Source organism: Terrapene carolina, unplaced genomic scaffold (assembly GCF_002925995.2).
Source record: "Terrapene carolina triunguis isolate 2854851 unplaced genomic scaffold, T_m_triunguis-2.0 Scaffold211, whole genome shotgun sequence".
NCBI lineage: Eukaryota > Metazoa > Chordata > Testudines > Emydidae > Terrapene > Terrapene triunguis.
Genome location: NW_020664562.1, coordinates 8,260,070 through 8,281,288, shown reverse-complemented (window position 1 = coordinate 8,281,288; position 21,219 = coordinate 8,260,070). Strand labels below are relative to the sequence as shown.

The 21,219-nt window shown below is 40.2% G+C and overlaps 1 protein-coding gene across 1 annotated transcript in view; it reads right to left on the bottom strand.

Moving 5' to 3' along the window:
* Positions 1–14,045, bottom strand: part of LOC113407340 (regulator of G-protein signaling 13-like) — a 16,471-nt gene extending 2,426 nt beyond the window's left edge. Inside the window, exons 1-3 of the mRNA XM_026655744.1 lie at positions 13,981–14,045; positions 10,410–10,471; positions 96–262 (exon numbers count right to left, since the gene is read on the bottom strand). Of these exons, the coding sequence (XP_026511529.1) occupies positions 96–262; positions 10,410–10,471; positions 13,981–14,045 (294 nt within the window). The remainder of the gene's footprint in view (positions 1–95; positions 263–10,409; positions 10,472–13,980) is intronic.
* Between the last annotated feature and the right edge of the window lie 7,174 nt (positions 14,046–21,219).

Below are 21,219 nucleotides of genomic sequence, written 5' to 3'. Positions count from 1 at the left end.
TGTGTGTGTGTGTGTGTGTGTGTGTGTGTGTGTGTGTGTGTGTGTGTATACACATGGGAGGGAGGGACAGAGCAGTTCTTGCAATGTTATTTCACCTCTTTAGGCGCCTGGGGCTGAATGTAATTTTTAAAAATTCTCCTGGCCACAGAAATCCTTTTCCTCCGTGATTCAATCTTCTTGTAAGTTTCACATGCAAGCCAGAATTCAATGTTCTCATCACTGTATTCTGTCTTCAGGTAGGTCTTGTAGATTATAGGCCCATCTGAAAATATTTCAGAAGTCAAACTTTATAAACTATAAATGATAGCATTTAGGAAGATAATTGTCAAACAGGTTTTGCTTAGCTCTGAGTGAAAAATGACTAGACGAGGATTATGGACCAGTTTTGGTACTTTTTCTCATGTTGAATAGTTCCTGACTCCACAAGAAATCCTACAGAAGACAATGGGGCTACTCATGCAATAAGGTACTACCCATGGTCAGTATGTGTATCACAGACTACTTCAGGGGCGCTGGAACAATTTTTATAGTGGGGGTGCTGAGAGCCATTGAACCAAACTGTAAACCCTGTATATAATGGAAACCATTTCAGTCCAGGGGGTGCTGCAGCACTCTTAGTTCCAGCACCTATGGACTACTTTTAAATCTTCTGGCCCTTTTTGTTTTATATTTACATAAAATGTGAGACTGTTAATAGAATGGTTTTAAAAGAATATTTAGGGGATAACTGGCCACTCAATGTGACATATAAAAGTTTCAGACTTCAATATTCATTTTGTACATGCTCAGAACTCCCTTGACATCAGTGAGAGCTGCACATGTGCAGAAAGAGCAGAATATCAAAGAAAAATTTTCCTCTTCCTTTGGTTTAAAATCACACAACACGTATACATCTGTTATAAGGGTGATAATTATTTTAAAAATTTAGCTCTACATCAGAGTGAAAAATATCTAAACATCAAAAAATCATGATCTAACTGGGAAAAAGGGAAGGCTTTTATAGACTCATAGACTTTAAGGTCAGAAGGGACCATTATGATCATCTAGTCCGACCTCCTGCACAACACAGGCCACAGAATGTCACCCACTCACTCCTGTAACAAACCCCTAACCTATATCTGAGCCATTGAAGTCCTCAAATCATTGTTTAAAGACTTCAAGGTGCAGAGAATCCTCCAGCAAGTGACCCGTGCCCCATGCTACAGAGGAAGGCAGAGCCTCTGCCAATCTGCCCTGGGGGAAAATTCCTTCCTGACCCCAAATATGGTGATCAGCTAAACCCTGAACATGTGGGCAAGACTCACCAGCCAGACATCCAGGAAAGAATTCTCTATAGTAACTCAGATCTCACCCCATCTAACATCCCATCACAAGCCATTGGGCATATTTACTGCTAATAGTCAAAGATCAATTAATTGCCAAAATTAGGCTATCCCATCATACCATCCCTCCATAAACTTATCAAGCTTAGTCTTGAAGCCAGATATGTCTTTTGCCTCCACTACTCCCCTTGGCAGACTGTTCCAGAACTTCACTCCTCTGATGGTTAGAAACCTTTGTCTAATTTCAAGTCTAAACTTCCTGATGGCCAGTTTATATCCATTTGTTCTTGTGTCCACATTGGTACTGAAGGTAAATAATTCCTCTCCCTCCCTGGTATTTATCCATCTGATGTATTTATAGAGGGCAATCATATCTCCCCTCAGCCTTCTTTTGGTTAGGCTAAACAAGCTGAGCTCTTGGAGTCTCCTTTCATAAGACAGGTTTTCCATTCCTCGGATCATCCTAGTAGCCCTTCTTTGTACCTGTTCCAGTTTGAATTCATCCTTCTTAAACATGGGAGACCAGAACTGAACACAGTATTACAGATGAGGTCTCACCAGTGCCTTGTATAACGGTACTAACACCTCCTTATCTCTACTGGAAATACCTCGCCTGATGCATCCCAAGACTGCATTAGCTTTTTTCACGGCCATATCACATTGGCGACTCATAGTCATCCTGTGATCAACCAATACTCCGAGGTCCTTCTCCTCCTTTGTTACTTCCAACTGATGCGTCCCCAGCTTATAACCAAAATTCTTGTTATTAATCCCTAAATGCATGACCTTGCACTTTTCACTATTAAATTTCATCCTATTACTTATACTCCAGTTTACAAGGTCATCCAGATCTTCCTGTATGATATCCCTGTCCTTCTTTGTATTGGCAATACCTCCCAGCTTTGTGTCATCCGCAAGCTTTATTAGCACATTCCCACTTTTTGTGTCAATGTCAGAAATAAAAAGATTAAATAAGATTGGTCCCCAAACTGATCCCTGAAGAACTCCACTAGTAACCTCCTTCCAGCCTGACAGTTCACCTTTCAGTATGACCCGTTGTAGTCTCCCCTTTAACCGATTCCTTATCCACCTTTCAATTTTCATATTGATCCCCAACTTTTCCAATTTAGCTAATAATTCCCCATGTGGAACCGTATCGAATGCCTTACTGAAATCAAGGTAAATTAGATCCACTGCATTTCCTTTGTCTAAAAAATCTGTTACCTTCTCAAAGAAGGAGATCAGGTTGGTTTGGCACGATCTACCTTTTGTAAAACCATGTTGTATTTTGTCCCAATTACCATTGATCTCAATGTCCTTAACTACTTTCTCCTTCAAAATTTTTTCCAAGACCTTGCATACTACAGATGTCAAACTAACAGGCCTGTAGTTACCCGGATCACTTTTCCCCCCTTTCTTAAAAATAGGAACTATGTTAGCAATTCTCCAGTCATACGGTACAAGCCCTGAGTTTACAGATTCATTAAAAATTCTTGCTAATGGGCTTGCAATTTCATGTGCCAGTTCCTTTAATATTCGTGGATGAAGATTATCTGGGCCCCCCGATTTAGTCCCATTAAGCTGTTTGAGTTTGGCTTCTACCTCAGATGTGGTAATATCTACCTCCATATCCTCATTCCCATTTGTCACCCTACCATTATTAAGCTCCTCATTAGCCTCATTAAAGACTGAGGCAAAGTATTTGTTTAGATATTGGGCCATGCCTAGATTATCCTTAACCTCCATTCCAGCCTCAGTGTTTAGCGGTCCCACTTCTTCCTTCTTTGTTTTCTTCTTATTTATATGGCTATAGAACCTTTTCCTATTGGTTTTAATTCCCTTTGCAAGGTCCAACTCTACATGGCTTTTGGCCTTTCTCACTTTATCTCTACATGTTCTGACCTCAATAAGGCAGGTTTCCTTGCTGATCCCTCCCATCTTCCATTCCTTGTAGGCTTTCTGCTTTTTCTTAATCACCTCTCTGAGATGCTTGCTCATCCAGCTTGGTCTACACCTGCCTATGATTTTTTCCCCCTTTCTTGGGATGCAGACTTCTGATAGTTTCTGCAACTTTGACTTGAAGTAATTCCAGGCCTCTTCCGCCTTTAGATCCACAAGTTCTTCAGTCCAATCCACTTCCCTAACTAATTTCCTTAATTTTTTTAAGTTGGCCCTTTTGAAATCAAAAAGCCTACTCACAGATCTATTTTTGTTTATCCTTCCATTTAGTTTAAACTGAATTAGCTCATGTTCGCTCGAACCAAGGTTGTCCCCTACAATCATTTCTTCTATGAGGTCCTCACTACTCACCAAAACCAAATCTAAAATAGCATCCCCTCTTGTTGGTTCAGCAACTACTTGGTGAAGGAATCCATCAGCTATTGCATCCAGGAAAAACTGAGCCCTATTATTATTACTAGCACTTGTCCTCCAGTCTATATCTGGGAAGTTAAAGTCTCCCATGATCACACAATTCCAATTAGTATTTGCTTAATTAAAAACATTAAAGAGGTCTCTATCCATATCCAAATCAGATCCCGGTGGTCTATAGCACACCCCAAGCACTATCCCAGGGGAGGCTCTAGTAGCTTTCTTCCCCAATGTGATTTTTGCCCAGACAGACTCTGTCTTATCCATTCCATCACTTATTTCTTTACAGTCTACCTCATCATTGATATACAATGCTACTCCACCACCTTTGCCTTTATTTTGGTCTATTTCTCCTTCACTAGCCCGTCTTTTCCTCTGCCTGGTTCTCTTAGTCACATGCTTCTACTGTCTTCACCAAGCAGTCTCCCCTCAGAGTTCTTCGGTCCTTCTTCCATCTGCAAGTCTGAGCTTTTCCCTTCAGCCTCCTCATGTCTTTGCTCCATCATCTACTCGAACCCCCTTCTAAACTCAATCAGAGTTTCCACCTGCATCTCCAATCCTCGGATCTTTTCTTCCATCAGCTTTATCAGGTGGCACTTCATGCAGACGAAACTCTTTTCAGGTACCCCCTCCAGGATCATGTACATACCGCAGCTTCTACATCCAGTCATCTTCATTGTGTCTTCCACTGCTTGGGTCACCACCACTGCTGCTTCTGTCATAGACTTGCCACCTAAGTCCTGTTAGTCCGGGAAACACAAACCAAACCAAAACACCACAACCCACAGAAAAGCAAACCCCCAACGAGCAGCAAAACACTGCCAGAACACCACGCATTCCCTTCACTAGCCTGTCTGTTCCTCTGCCTGCCTCTTTTGTCTTCCCTGCAAACTCCCCTTGCAAACTCCCAGTCAAACTCCCCTGTTTACAGCTCTGTTTGCTGGCTCCTGTGCCGCTTCCATTTTTTATCTCTGTCATCAAAAGGAAAGGTGACTTTTGTTGCTGCCATCATCGTAACTAAGAAAGTTGTCAGTTTTCTCTCCAGCAAATAAAAGCTTTTTCAAATTATGTTCTGGTATACATTAAGGGTACAGTGCACCTTTGCTATAATGCACCTGGGGATCCAAGCCATTTGTTCAGCATAGCCAGGAGTTTGTTATAGCGAGAGGGGTGGAGGGAGACAGAGCTCCCAGGGCCATGGCAGGGAGGGTGAGTAGGATACAGGGACCCTGTTTGCTATAGCTCAAGGTTTGCTATTGCAAAGGCATTATAATGAGGGTCTTCTGTATTTTGTCCACACATCCCGACTCTCACTGATTTTTGGCTTTACCGGTGGTAGCAATTGTTGGAACCTTAGTACCTTAAAGAACTAGCAGCTTCAGGAATTTAACACCATGTCATTTATACCTGCTCTGAGCAGCGCTTGTAAAGCTTCAAAAACAGACTCCAACGAGAAACTGCTGAGCTTGAATTGATAAGCAAACTAGATACAATCAACTTAGGCGTGAATAGAGACTGGGAACGGCTGAGCCATTACAAACATTGAATCTATCTCCCCATGTAAGTATTCTCACACTTCTTATCAAACTGTTTGTACTGGGCTATTTTGATTATCACTTCAAAAGTTTTTTTCTCTTACTTAATTGGCCTCTCAGAGTTAGTAAGACAACTCCCACCTTTTTATGCTCTCTGTATGTGTATATATATCTCCTCAATATATGTTCCATTCTATGCATCCGAAGAAGTGGGCTGTAGCCCACGAAAGTTTATGCTCAAATAAATTTGTTAGTCTCTAAGGTGCCACAAGTACTCCTGTTCTTTTTGCTTGATGATACAGTGGCTAAAATGCCTGCAGCCATGAGAACATTGAGGTTTCAACCATTGTTACCACTTGCTGAGTAGCACCTTTGCTAGCAATGGTGAGAAATATTTTCCAGTAAAACCTAGTGTAGGTAAATACTTTAAGAGCAACATAGCTCTGGGATAAGCAGTTGCAGCTTCACTGACTTCAAGTGAAGTTTCTCATAGTTCGTATACTTGGCCGTTTGCAGCAACCTGAGAGCAATGCGGAGACATTTCATCAATGGCAAAATCTACATAATGTGAGTGAGTCATAGCTCTCTAATTCTAAAAGCAAATTTCTCCAGTGATGCAGATCACAGGGTTTTCTGGTTTCTGCAAGATATGTCAGCATGCCACAGGCTGAGGGTGGTGGTTACAAGCACTCATGCTGCTTGTGTGTGATTTCTGATATTTTAAACTGCCTCTCTATAGCACAGTGCATTCCAGATCTTCCCTTGCACAGTAATACTCTATATTGCCCCCACTAAAGGCTGCGCTTTTATAGCACAATCTGGCCCTTGACTGATTTACTTTTCAGTGTATTAATAAATGATCTGGAAAAAGAGGTGAACAGCGAGGTGGCAAAGTTTGCAGATGATACAAAATTATTCAAGATAGTTAAGTCTAAAGCAGGCTGCAAAGAGTTACGAAGGGCTCTCACAAGACTGAGCAACAAAATGGCAGATGAAATTCAGTGTTGATAAATACAAACTAATTCATATTGGAAAACATCATTCCAACTGTACATAAAATAGGTTGGGTCTAAATTAGGTGTTACCACTCCAAAAAAAAAAATCTTGGAGTCATTGTTGATAATCCTCTAAAAACATCCGCTCAATGTGCAGCAGCAAAAACCTAACAGAATGCTAGAAACCATTGGAAAGGGATAGATAATAAGTCAGTAAATATCATAATGCCACTAAATATTTCCGTGCTACTCTAACACATCGAATATTGCATGCAATTCTGGTCTCCCCATCTCAAAGAAGATATATTTGAAATGGAAAAGGTACAGAAAAAGGCAACAAAAATGATTGAGGGTTTGGAACTGCTTCCATATGAGGAGAGATTGAAAAGACTGGAACTGTTCATCCTGAAAAAGAGATGACTAAGGGGGAATATTATAGAGGTTTATAAAATTATGACTAGTGTGGAGAAAGTGATGAAGGAAGTGTTATATTATGCCTTCATGTAACACAAGAACCCGGGGTCACCCAATGAAATTAGTAGGCAGCAGGTTTAAAACAAACAAAAACAAGTACTACTTCACACAATGCACAGTCAACCTGTGGAACTCATTGCCAGGGGATGTTGTGAAGGCAAAAACTATAACTGGGTTAAAAAAAGAATTTGATAAATTCATGGAGGATAGGTTATTAGTCAAGATGGCCAGGGATGCAACCCCATGCTCTGGATGTCCCTAGCCTCTGATTGCCATGTTCTGAGACTGGACAACAGGGGATGGATCACTTGATAATTTCCCTGTTCTGTTTATTCTTTTTGAAGTATCTGGCATTGGCCACCGTTGGAAGACAAGATACTGGCCTAGATGGACTGTTGATCTGATCCAATATGACCATTCTTATGTTCTTATGTTTAATTTTTGTGTTAATCACATAAACAAATCTTCTTGCAGTTTGCTGCTGTTTTAGTATGTTTTGAGATTTGAAAACAATGGTAGCATTTAGAAATGTGTGGATAATGTTTAAGGGTTTATATTGCTGCCAACTAGACATGGAGCCATTGATCAATATCCGTTGAGCCCAACGATCTAGCCAGCTTTCTATCCACCTTATAGTCCATTCATCCAGCCCATACTTCTTTAACTAGCTGGCAAGAATACTGTGGGAGACCATATCAAAAGCTTTGCTAAAGTCAAGGAATAACACATCCACTGCTTTCCCCTCATCCACAGAGCCAGTTATCTCATCATAGAAGACAATTAGGTTTGTCAGGCATGACTTGCCTTTGGTGAATCCATGCTGACTGTTCCTGATCACTTTCCTCTCCTCTAAGTGCTTCAGAATTGATTCCTTGAGGACCTGCTCCATGATTTTTCCAGGGACTGAGGTGAGGCTGATTGGCCTGTAGTTCCCCTGATCCTCTTTCTTCCCTTTTTTAAAGATGGGCACCACATTAGCCTTTTTCCAGTCATCTGGGACCTTCCCCGATCACCATGAGTTTTCAAAGATAATGGCCAATGGCTCTGCAATCACATCCGCCAACTGCTTTAGCACCCTCGGATGCAGCGCATCCGGCCCCATGGACTTGTGCTCATCCAGCTTTTCTAAATAGTCCTGAACCACTTCTTTCTCCACAGAGGGCTGGTCACCTCCTCCCCATGCTGTGCTGCCCAGTGCAGTAGTCTGGGAGCTGACCTTGTTTGTGAAGACATAGGCAAAAAAATCATTGAGTACATGAGGTTTTTCTACATCCTCTGTCACTACGTTGCCTCCCTCATTCAGTAAGGGGCCCACACTTTCCTTGACTTTCTTCTTGTTGCTAACATACCTGAAGAAACCCTTCTTGTTACTCTTAACATCTCTTGCTAGCTGCAACTCCAAGTGTGATTTGGCCTTCCTGATTTCACTCCTGCATGCCTGAGCAATATTTTTATACTTCTCCCTGGTCATTTGTCCAATCTTCCACTTCTTGTAAGCTTCTTTTTTGTGTTTAAGATCAGCAAGGATTTCACTGTTAAGCCGAGCTGGTCGCCTGCCATATTTACCATTCTTTCTACACATCGGGATGGTTGGTTCCTGCAACCTCAATAAGGATTCTTTAAAATACAGCCAGCTCTCCTGCACTCCTTTCCCCTTCATGTTATTCTCCCAGGCGATCCCGCCCATCAGTTCCCTGAGGGAGTCAAAGTCTGCTTTTCTGAAGTCCAGGTCCGTATTCTGCTGCTCTCCTTTCTTCCTTGTGTCAAGATCCCGAACTCGACCATCTCATGGTCACTGCCTCCCACGTTCCCATCCACTTTTGCTTCCCCTACTAATTCTTCCCGGTTTGTGAGCAGCAGGTCAAGGAGAGCTCTGCCCCTAGTTGGTTCCTCCAGCACTTGCACCAGGACATTGTCCCCTGCACTTTCCAAAAACTTCCTGGATTTTCTGTGCACCGCTGTATTGCTCTCCCAGCAAATATCAGGGTGATTGAAGTCTCCCATGAGAACCAGGGCTTGTGATCTAGTAACTTCTGTTTAATGTCTCTGTTTAAGGCCATGTTTTTTAGTGTTCAGTAGAGTAATGAATTTAAGTTCCCAAGTTTGTCCATTGTGCAGGTTTCCTTTGAGAATGAGGACATCAACGATATTTTCATCCTTTTGACAGATGACCTATACTTACTCATAGATTTCCTCCAGAACTTCAAGCACCACTGCCCAACCATCAAACTCTCTTGAACATTCCCATGCTAGCATCAACTTCCTGGACACCATGATGAGCCCTACAGATGACTATATACAAGAAACTTCTGGATCCAGCAACCACCCTGAACACAGCAAGAAGTCTGGTATTTACAGCCAGGCACTGGTACCACAGAATTTTCTCTGAGGAGAAACTCCGCAATATGCGCACAAATGCCTTCACCAAACAAGGACATGCCACCAGAAAAATAGATCAAATCATGGAATGGGTCACCCAAATACCTTGAGAGAACCTGCTTCAATACACGGGGGAAAAAAACCCACTGAACATACACCCCTAGTTTTCACCTACCACCCCACACTGGAACCCACATGGGGTGTCATCAAACTACAACCCTGACTTGAGGGGACCACATCCTGAAAGAAATCTTTCCCAACCCCCCTTTTCGGGCCTTCAAACAACGTCCCAACCTCACCAAGCTTCCTACAGACTAGGACGCACCAACTCAAAACGGCATCAGATCCTGCCATAATAACAAGTGCAAACCTGCAGACATGTCTCCACTGCTACAATGATCAATACTCCCCAGAACACACCTTTCAAGATTCATGGCTCCTATATCACATGCCTCTATCAACCCGTGGTGTACCTCAATTAGCACATCAGATGTCCCAAAACAACTATAGGGGTGAAACCAGCCAATCACTATGCTCTTGAATGAACCGTCACAAAAAATAAGATAAAAATGCCCTATGACCCGTGGGCGAACACTTTTTACAAAGCGATCACTCCATGTTTGACCTCTCAGTCCTCATCTTCAAAGGAAACCTGTGAAACACCTTTAAAAGATGAGCCTAGAAACATAAATTCATAACTTTGCTGAACACTTAAAAATGCATCCGAAGAAGTGGGTATTCACCCACGAAAGCTCATGCTCCTATACGTCTGTTAGTCTATAAGGTACCACAGGACTCTTTGCTGCTTTTACTTAAAAACCATTGACTTAACACAAATGCTGGATTTATGGCTTATTACAACAATTTGTAACACACCCTACTGCCTGCTAAACCCTTAATGGCCCACTTCATTTTAAGTGGTCTCCTATAGCATGTATGAATCCGTTATGCTTAATGGTCTGTCCCAGTTTGTATTTAATTCCCCAGGCCTGAGGAAGAGCTTGGTGAAGCTCAAAAATGTGTCCCTTTCCCAACAGAAATTGGTCCAATAAAAGATATTACCTCACCTAACTTATCTCTCAGAAGGATTCATAGTGACTAATTATATTGCAATGGGCATCAAGGGCATTCGTGGTGATTGATTTGGCATTAAAATTTTTCATTCGCTTTCCTCTTTAATGGAGGTCAGTAACCATAAAACACAGTAAATGGAGATATACCAATGTATCACATAAGCTTTCCCTATCCACACATTTCTAAAAAAGTTAGATAGCTGCTGGTAAATAACTCTGCTGGAGTACAAACATACAACATACAAACAGACAACTACTTACATTTAGTAGTCATCAGCGTTTCAAAAGATTGGGACCACTGTAGCACTTCCTCCAATGACACTCTTTGCAAAAGGGGGAAAGGTTATTGTGGGATTAGAGTTGTAGTTAACTGCGTGGCTAATGCTAGGTTTAAAAATAAAGCTAAATTTCATTATCTAAAATCCAGTCACACAATTCAATGACTCTATATGCATTTTGCTCTCTGCAAGTTCATTTTTTGGATGTCTCGGATCCCGTGCTTACAGTTTTGAAGAAAAGATAACTTGCAATAACTATGGACCCAGTTCTGCACTAAATTACACCCATCCAACTCCCTTTGAAGTCAATGGAAATTGTGTGTGTAGGCAGTGCAGTACAGTACTTCAGAATGGGAGAATAATAAAGACAGCATTAACAGTTCAGATTGTCAGCTCTCTGAGGCAGGGGTGATCATGTAGGGTTGATTTGTGTCTAGAGACCCTGCTGTGGTTCAGGACTTCAGGTGCCACTGCAATGTTAGGTACTATTATTAAAGTCCCTTGGGACTGAGTATGATAACAAAAAATGTAAAAACTTTTTTCTTCTCAACTAACACCTTCTACATTTACCATGAGCTGAAAGGTTGAGCTCTGAACATTATACAGTAGAACCTCAGTAGTATGAACACCTGGGGAATGGAGTTTGTTCTTAACTCAGAACAAAACGCTGTGGTGGTTATTTCAAAAGTTTACAACTGAACATTGACTTAACACAGCTTTGAAACTTTACTATAGAGAAGAACAATGCTGATTTTAACCATCTTAATTTAAATGAAACAGTTTCCTTACCTTGTCAAATTTTTTTTAAACTTCTCCTTTATTTTTTTTTTTTGTAATTTACATTTAACACAGTGCTGTATTGTATTGCTTTTGTCTCTGCTGCTGCCTGATTGCATGCTTCCAGTTCCAAATGAGGTGTGTGGTTGATGGTCAGTTCATAACTCTGGTGCTCATAACTGAGAGGTTCTACTGTAGCTGATAAATGATGGAAAGACTAATAGAATCTTGACTGCAAAAGACACTAAATCCATTTAATTCCCTACTTGTTTGTACTTTAAAATTAATCACAGTATTACTAATCAAGAGGATTCTTAGAGGTGACTAAATGGATTGTTTTTCTTCTATGCTTGTTCTTACGTGGCAATTTCCTGGCTTTCTAGGGGTCTTGCATTTATTCTCTTAACTCTCAGTTCTGTGAAAGACTGAGGGATCAGAGAGAACTAAACATCTTGAAGAAAAATAAACTTCTAAGGGCCAGATCCTGCACGGGTGTAAATCAGCATAACTTTAAATATACCACCTTTGTCTCCGGGTCTTATAATTTTTAGTATCCTACCACTGGTAACTTGAAAGAAATGCCTATGCTAAATGTTCATGTCCATGTAAGAGATTGGAGAAAAAGTGCACTGTAGTTCATTAGGCTCTAATCAAACTGGAGAGGGAGTTTTCATTCTCCCTTGGTCCTTCCATTTCGGCATCAGTTACTGAATCCCAACTAAAGCCACTTAATTACCATAAAGTTCAAGAATAATCCATATTTGATTAAAAGCAGTATTGGTTTGTGGATAGTGGGTACTAGTGGGATTGATTTGTAAGCCTGCTCTGCACAGCAGCTGTTTGCTGGTTTTGTAGTCTAGTTTGTGGTGATTTCTTAGGTTTGTTTTGATATAATTCTAGGAAGGATACCACTGCCGTGTCTTACTGTTCATTATAACAAGCCAATCTTCTTTTCTGGGCAGAAAAATGAATGTCAGTTACTCAGCACATTTCTGGATAGATTGAACTCCTATTTTCGGTAGAAATTTTGCAACCACCAAACTGTGGTCTCAGCTCTTTCGTAATTTCTGGTCACACAGTTGGTTCTTGTTCAAGTAGGGATTTTCTCATGCCTAACTGACCTCCTCTTTACATAAATACTTGAAGTGTGTGGTTATGGGAAGAGAGGTGGCTCTGCAAAAGTTGCATCTTGTTCCTGTGAATGCTTATTCGTTGATAGAGCTGCTGCTGAGTCATATCTGCTGTTACTGACACAGACACATTTTTACTGTTGTCAGCATTATCACTCTTATACAGAACAAATGATGTTCTTGTCTGTCTCCCTGAGCGCCATCAAAACTGCCATTTTATTTCCATTTCTGAATATTTGCCTCTAGTGTTAATCTGTGAAGCAGAACAAACACAGCCTGTTTTTAGTTACTTTCCATGGGTAAGTTAACGCTTAGGGAAGATGATGTTTTACTGTAAACTGAGGAAATATATGGAAGTCACTGAGGGGAAAATGAGTATGGACTATTAAGATGTTTGTTCCCCACTTTTCTGACTATAACCCCACTTAGTCAGTTGTATCAGTAGGATCTGCTGCAGTGAGAATCCTTATGGAGAGGGAGAAGAACTGGTTATGTCTCCACTATCCAATGTATACTGCACAACTAGAAAAGACAAAGTACTTAAGGGACCATGGTCCACTGCAGAAGGCCCAGGACTGGGAATCAGGAGACATGGCTTCTATTTCCCGCTATGCCACTGACCAGCTGTGTGACCTCGGGCAAGTCACTTGATTTGTTTTCCCTTCCAACCTTTTTCTGTTTTTTTGTATTTAGATAGTCCCTGCCCTGATGAGCCTACAATCTCTCACTGTTTGTACAGTGTCTTGCACAATGGTGTCCCAATCTTGCTTGTTGCTTCTATGTGCTACTATAATAAAAAGAATAAATACTACTACTAGTAGTGAGACTACTGGCTTAGTGAGGTTGTTTTGGATTCTCATATATTATTTGTATACTTTTAAAATCCATTTGTCTCCCACCATCTTGCAAAGTGCTAAGGAGAGCGGGTTGGTGTTTGTTTTTTTCCACACAGAAAAACTTGACTTTACTGAAAAATCAAAAACTAGAAATTTTGGGCTGAAAGATTTCAATTTGGAAATGCCATTGTGGTACTTCATGTGAGCTGTAGTTCGATTGCCTCATGCCCCAATTCTCTTCTATGGGCTGGGCTCCCTGGTTCTCAAGCACCACAATCTCCTCTCTTGCTAAGCAGTTGTAGTGTACATAGGAATTTATGGCATCATGGGAAACATAAATTGGCTGGAGAACCTGTCCAGCTGAGACAAATGGTAGCATAAGGCACAAATTTTCAACATCTGGCAGTGGGGCTGAGTTTTAAAAAAAACAATCAACAACAACAACAAAACCACAAACAAAAACAAACCCAAAACATCCTGTTTTAAATTCATCCCAGGTATAGCTCCATTGACTTCAGTGGTTACACCAGGGGTGAACTTGGACCAAGATGTCTATGTCTGAACAGCTCAAATTAAAACAATCCGGTTACTCACATCCTAAAGACAATGCAAATACATTGAAATTGTTCTACTGTGAAGAAACAGCATGAATAACAGGTGATCAATATATGTGCATCCATGAGGACAACATGCATGGGTAAATATTCAGCATTAAATTGTATCGTTAGCCCTCTTGACTCTTTTAGTCAGGAGGCTAAATCCCTTCATATCTTGTAGGATTATGTGACTGCAGAATTATAGTACTACTTACTTAGAAGTGATCCCATTTTCGTCTTCTCTGAATAGCTTACAAAGACAACAAATATTTGGGCTCATTCTCCTAAATAAAGAAAACATGTGAGTTTTGGAACCTGATATTGTACAGCAGGTGCACTTAAAGTCCACCCTGATTTTAGAGGTCTGACCAGTTCCAACGGTGTTCCTCTTTTTACATATAGGGAATATAATTGGAATTGGTCAGACCTCTAAAACCGGGATGAGCTATTTAAATTCACCCACTGTATTTATGAAAATATTTGACAGGAATGAGGCTTTTCCCTTAATCTTTTTTCAGGGTTTTATGTTTTTCATTTGCTTTTGTTGAAAAGTAAATTATTCCTCCTCTCAAAATGTTTTGAGGGACATCCTATAAATATGCTTGGAGAGGTTTTGGAGATTTTGGGCCTGACTCAAAGTACATTGAAATCAATGGGAATCTCTCCACTGGCTTCAGTAGCTTTTGGATCTTGTATGTGAGAGCTCAAGATTTTGATTTAAACTGAATAACTTTGAGTTTGTGAGTGAATTATTGAATCTCCAAATGTTTGGGACATGCTGAGTCAATATTAATCCAAATTATTGATCAGACCTGGTAAACTTATTCTGACATATGGATCCTGTCAGACACTATGGGTACTATGGGTACTATGTAGTAAGAGGAAATTAAGGAAATATCTATTCTAGAAAATTATTTGTGAACTGAAGAAAGTCGTCTTCTCCTTTTTTATTTCTATTTTTTTATTTGTCCAACTCCTCCTCCTCTAAGCAATGCCATATGTTCTGAAGGCCAAATTATTCAATAAGCTTATGTATAATGTTGTTTATGGAATGGGTCTTTCTTTAAAATGAGTTTCTGTATATATCAATCTAGAATTAGATTACTACATTGTAGTCCCCACCAATAATCAAAGAGATCTCTTTTCAGTCTAGTAATTTAAATCTACAATTTGGTTCAGATTAGGGCTCGATTGGCCTACACCTATCCTAGGGCTAAATTGTGCTTTTATATTCGAACACAAAATAAGGATGGTGCAAAGTTTCACTGCCCCAGGGGACATTCTGAACTGTGGAATCCTTAAACTCACCTCTCTTATAATTAGGCCATATCCTTAGAGTCTGAAATCAATGGAACTACATCAGTTTAGACCATCTGAGAATCTAGCCCATTAGGTTTTCTACCAGATATTAAAATGCCTATTTGCAAAGCACCATAACAACTCTGACTGATAATACTATATGGGGCCTTATCCCTCAAACCCGAAGAGAATGCATGCCAGTATCCTTGAGATGGCTGCTCAAATTCTCATAGCTCTATGGCTTTGCAAGTTCCCTGTGTATAATATATGCTCCAAAAATTGCCCACAAGCAAAACCCAAATAACTTACTCAACAGAAACCCCCACTGAAATTTAAAGCAGACTTCAGGGGGAGTTGCTGGGTGCTTAACACTTTAAAAAAGAACAGCCAAGATTTAGAACCTTCAGGCCTCCATTTTTGAAATACTTAGCTGTAGCCTTTATCTGTGCTGTAATAAAAATGTTCATATCCAGATACATTTGTACTTTGGGTCATTGGAGTGGAACTCTTGCATAACCTAGATGGCTTTATTTTAAAATATAAGGTAGTCTACATTGCTGAATTCTTCTTTAAAGCAGGAGTCGATAACAAATATTTTTTCTTTGGTTGCTGTATGGAAAACTCCAGTGTAAAAGGAGACTGTTTTGTTCTTACTGGAGAACATATATCAGCAAAGATAAACACTTTAAACAAATACTGTGGCCTAGAGCTTAACTACACATTTGTAGCTCATGAAAGCAGGACTATGTTGTTCTCTGTTCTTCCTTTACAGGTATTTGAATCATCTGATAATACATTAGATAACAGGCAAAGAAATACAATTACTTTTTGTAGCACTATTATATAGGGTGACCAGATGTCCCGATTTTATAGGGACAGTCCTGATTTTGGGGTCTTTTTCTTATATAGGCTCCTATTACGCCCCCCCCCCATCCTGATTTTTCACACTTGCTGTCTGGTCACCCTACTATTATATGAATTCCATAGTTTCAGCTGAATTTGATGTTTTTCCCCTGAAGCCTTGTCTGCACTGAGGATTTGTGAGAGTTTCAGCCATTGGTGCTAGCAATTTGTGTAGCTGCACTGGTGCAACTCATAATGTAGACAGGGTATGCTGCAATAAACTATGATTTACTCTGGTGCATCTTATGCTAGTTTCAATCCAGGAACGATCTACTGGTGCAAAGAGTGGCTTCAGCTGTCTACATTAGAGGTCACATCTGCTGCTGCCCTAAATTGCAGTGTGGCTTCATTTACTTGAGCAGAGCATTACAGTATACCACTGTATGCCATACCAGAATCTGGTGCTAGCCTGTTGACCAGTGGAGTTACACTGAGGGCAGACTGCCCATGGCTGTAATCAGAGCAAATCTAGAAGTTAAGAAAGACTTGAGTCATTCTTTGAAAGCTTCCATTATGTAGTCCGGTTATTTGCTATTTAGCAGCTTATGTAGTCATATACACCTGTGCAAAGTGTGCACATTGTGGTTTGGTAGCATTTGCCCTCTCTGTTCATAACTGTAAATGACTAAACAAGTGCAAGGCAGCAAAGTTTTGCAATTTTATTGATTTATTGCTTTCTTTTACATCACTGTATTTTAGTACTCATGGTAATTGTGTCAAACTTGAGGTCAAGGTTCTCTGTCCATAGAAAGAGCACAGCATGGGCATCTGTGTGTAGTGTTTCCCACACCGTTCTTACCATATGCCTCCGATCTGTCCTGGAGAGGTCACTTCTAATGAGTAATTCAGTCTCTGTCATGCTCAGCAGTTGGCCTTTCTGAGACTAAAAACAAAACTCCATTGAGTTCATGAGGACAGAATTTTACCCTACGTTGTCAATTGTGAGGCTGTTTGTAAAACACTTTTTTTCCTAAATATTTTGCTCTTTTTGAATTATTGAAACTTCTTTCTATTTCTTGTTTCCACTCAGCCCTAGATTGGTTTTTGGATTTAACTTTAATATTTTTAATGTTATGTGCTGAATAAAAAAATCTCTTGCTCTCACGCTCTCTCTCAATAAGCTTTTTACACAGTTTGGAATTTTGTATTTTTAGTAAAGAATGGTTTATCCCACTTGGTACTGTGTTTGCGTTTCTCATGCAGTTCCAAGTGCTTAGTTCTGTAGAAGTGTGGCTGTCTGGGTGTCACGTCATATGAGAGTCTGTGGTAGGCCCCATCCTGTGAAACATTGGGTGCCCAAAATTAGCAGCTGGGCTTAACACCATTCAGGAAGTGGCTCTGGGTTTTTATGCATCACCATTTGTAGATCCTGCTTCTCATTCAGAAAGGTTTTTACAAATAGAGTCCCCAGACTGCTCACCCTGACATTCTGCTCCTTAGCCCACCTGCACTGCTTATCTCCAATAATTAAAAGCAGTATGTGATCAAATTTGATCCTAATACTTTCATTCCCTATCTGAGCCCAACACTATTACTGTTCATAATAAATTTCACTTGTAGGTTTTCAGCTACTGTATCAACACACAAGTCAGTTTATAGAATTGCATTCAGAAACAATATGAACATTTCTTTGATAATGCTTTTAAAATGCTGGAATGCATATAATTCACTTCTAAAGCTAAGGATAAGATTAATGAAATATGCTAGCTTGGATTAATGTGATGACAGAAATGTGCTAAATCAGAAGAGTCTTGAGTATTTATACAGTTCGTCTTCATTAGCTTTCCCTTTTCCTTCATAGCCCTGCCCCACATATGGACCTGCAGAGAGAGACATACACGCTGGTATACCTTTTTGTTTTGTTCTGGACTAGCCCAAGGGTATTGTATACTGTTGAAATTCACATGAATGTAACCGTTATCAAAGGGGCCAGTCTTCAGCAGGTATAAATCAACATAGTTCTATTGAAGACAATGGAGCTATACTCACTTACACCACTTGTGGATTTAGTTCAGAGGAGTTGTGTGCAAATTACCCAAATCTGTTCCTTGGTTTATTATAAAGCTTTTCCACGTAAGCTCATGAAAAGTATCTTAGCATGTAGGATTGTGCATTTCCAGCAGATTTCATCACCCAAAAGGCAAATCACAGGACCCTAGCTGAGTTAGTACAATATATGAATGAATGAAGTAGTCACACAACGTTCTGAGAATTAATCACACTTCTGATAGTAAATGAATCTAAGATCTAAAACTATTCACAGATGGAAAGGATATGAGTAATTTGTTAAACAATATAAGTCTGGGATGACTGTAATTACAATTATCTATAATGAGAGAATATCCTGTGAAACAGAAAAATGTTTTGATAGATCAAAGAACAAAGCCTTTATTTTGAATGAAACTGTAACATACATTATTTTTATTTCAGCATGAGAAGATTATGCCATGTTCGGTTGTAAAGAAACTATTTACTTTTTTTAGTATGCAGCTATTTTGACTGTACAGTGAAGTTTCCATAAAGAAATCTTTATGATAAAAGTTTTAGTTAATTGCACTCTAACCTATCTTCAGTTTATTGCATAGAGTTTTATTGATCTTAATATACTGAGAATGTAATGCAGAAGATTCACATAGGCATACATTTGTCTACACATTGTACATATTTAGAAAACAGGTGCTGTTGCCATTCTAAGGCTGACCTTACAAGTGTGTGTGGGAAGTATATCCTGGACAAAAAAGCTATGCCCTTATCTCTACATTCCCTATTTATGCTGAAGGAAATACTCTAATTCAATTTAAATTCTGAAAAGAGTCGTGCATAATCTTATACTTACAATTTTTTTCTTGGATTGTCCCCCCCTTTTTAATGTTTCATTTAGTAGTAGCACTTGGCCAGGAGGTCAAGTTTCCAAATTCCATCCTGTTTTCTTTTAAAGTAAAAAGTCTTGTCACACTCTGGTTGTATCCACACTGTGTGTGCTGTTGCCTGACTCCTTTCGTGCAAATATATATGCAAACTGTGTGTGTGGTTAATATGAAAAAAAAAAGTTCCATTGGGCTCCTGATGCACCACTGATAAAAACAGGCTGTGTATTCTGACACTATTGTGACCTCTGTAATGATGAACTGAAAAGAAGTATTTTACTGTATTGAAATCCTTTAGGTATTCTCTGACGGGGTCAGTTTTGTGACTAATATTTTCCATCTCGTGATCAAATGACACTGTTGAAAAGAGATAAGCATCCCACCACTGAAAAATGGCGCATTCATGTTATAGTTGCGATCAAGAAGTGATTATCTCCAATTGTTTTGTTAGTCTTACTTTTCTGCTCTAAAAGTTAGTTCTCTCTGAGTTCCTTAGTATGATATGTGTTTTACATGTGCATTTCCAATCAACTTTAATACGTGGCACGGTGGTTGACTCTGAAGCACGATTTTAAAGTAGGACTTGTTTTTACATTGTGTGAGGTCCTTTATCATCGTTATCATAGTTGGCAAGAAGGGTATGTCGTCAGTGCAGTGTTAACTCAATTTCTCTACACTACATCTCGAGTTAGCCTAAGTCAAACGAGAATGGCCAAACTACAAAATAACACTTGAGTTGCTGTGTCCACATTGGGGCTGCACTCCCCTAGTGTGTGGTGCTAAGACTTCTGGGGCACACCCCATAGTTCTTAGTGCTGTAGTAAGCTGAGCCACTCTATTAATTCTTTCCCAGTGAATTGTGGGAGGACTTGCCTGTTGTTCCTGCACACATGGGGAATTATGGGAAGTCACTGGAGGATTAATGGTACTTGAGTGGTACCAGCTTGTGTCCACACTACAGAGTGGTTTTGTTAGCAGATGAGGAGTTGTGTTTCTTGAGTTTTAGCCTGAGTTAGTACCATATAGGAATGAATGAAGTAGTCCCACACTTTTCAAGAATTAACTGCCTGGGGTGGCAGATTCTCCCTGGGTTTGGCTTAGCCGCCCCTGCTGCTCTGAGTGGCATTATGACTCTGTGCTCCAGAGCTGTCATGACATTGGGGCGGCTGAGACAACCTTGAATGAGTGGTTCTGTGACCTGTCACTTGGCTCCGCCACTTCTACCATAACCACTGAACCATTGGAAGGCTTATTCTGTCCCCCAAGAAATTCAGATGTGCCCTCCCCTACTGGTTTCAAAGCTCTATTCTAGGAGGTCTGAGAGGGACAGGGTGGCAGATTATCTTGAGTACACTCTCAGTGTTTTGACATGAACAGTTTAGTGAAACAGACACTGATATGCAAAAGAGTTTTGAGGGGACTGCCCCCCCCCATGTTTAATTTTTCATTGGATCTTTTCTTCTCTGATATCCCTACTTTTTTTTTGTTTTACTTAGTCTCTTGTAGGCAAAACATGAACCCAGTTCATTTAAGTTAAAGTCAAGTTTTCAAACCATAATAATTTAGTGTGCCAGGCCTATTTTTATTGCAGATGACTCTACCAATGTATGGCCCTTTGCTATGTATAAACGTGTACATCCAACAGTGATTCTGTTTAAGGGGGAAAAAAATGATCCCAATCCTGCAATGTGTAAATTGGCAGAGAACCCTTGGCAGATTTCCACTGACTTCAGTGGGATTATACATGGACATAAAGGTCTACCTGTATGGAACTCATTGCACGACTGGGACCTCTTTTTGCGAAGAGGAAATTAAAAATGTTCTGAGTGTAAGTATTTCATGATTAGCCCAACTGTGTTGGAGAAAGGAGTTTTGTGGGGAGAAAAAAGAAGGAAATTTCAAAGATTCAAGTTCAAATAAGCTTCATAGAGGGGTCTGAACCTGCCAGTGTGCTTATCTGATTAGACATTCTGAACCTTTCAAGATTCACTCTTCTAATGCAACCCCTTTCTGATGCATTCGTTATAAAACAGTATTTTCATTCTGCTTTTGTTTACTTTTCATACCTTTCCATAAGCTTTACGAGTACAGTGTCATTTAATTATTTCTTTCACAGATCCCTGGACAAATATTTGTGCAGTGTAGGGTTACCATATGTCCGTTTTTTCCCGGACATGTCCGTCTTTTTGGTAATCAAACCCCCGTCCGGGGGGAATTGCCAAAAAGCCGAACATGTCTGGGAAAAATACCGGCCGGGCACTTCCCCTCGCAGGCTCCAGCTGCTCTGCTCCTCCCCTTACTCTTTGGCTTAAGAGCCGAGCTGCCCGAAGCCGGTAGCGCTCAGGCAGCTTGGCTCTTAAACAGAGCCGAAGAGTCAGGGGAGGA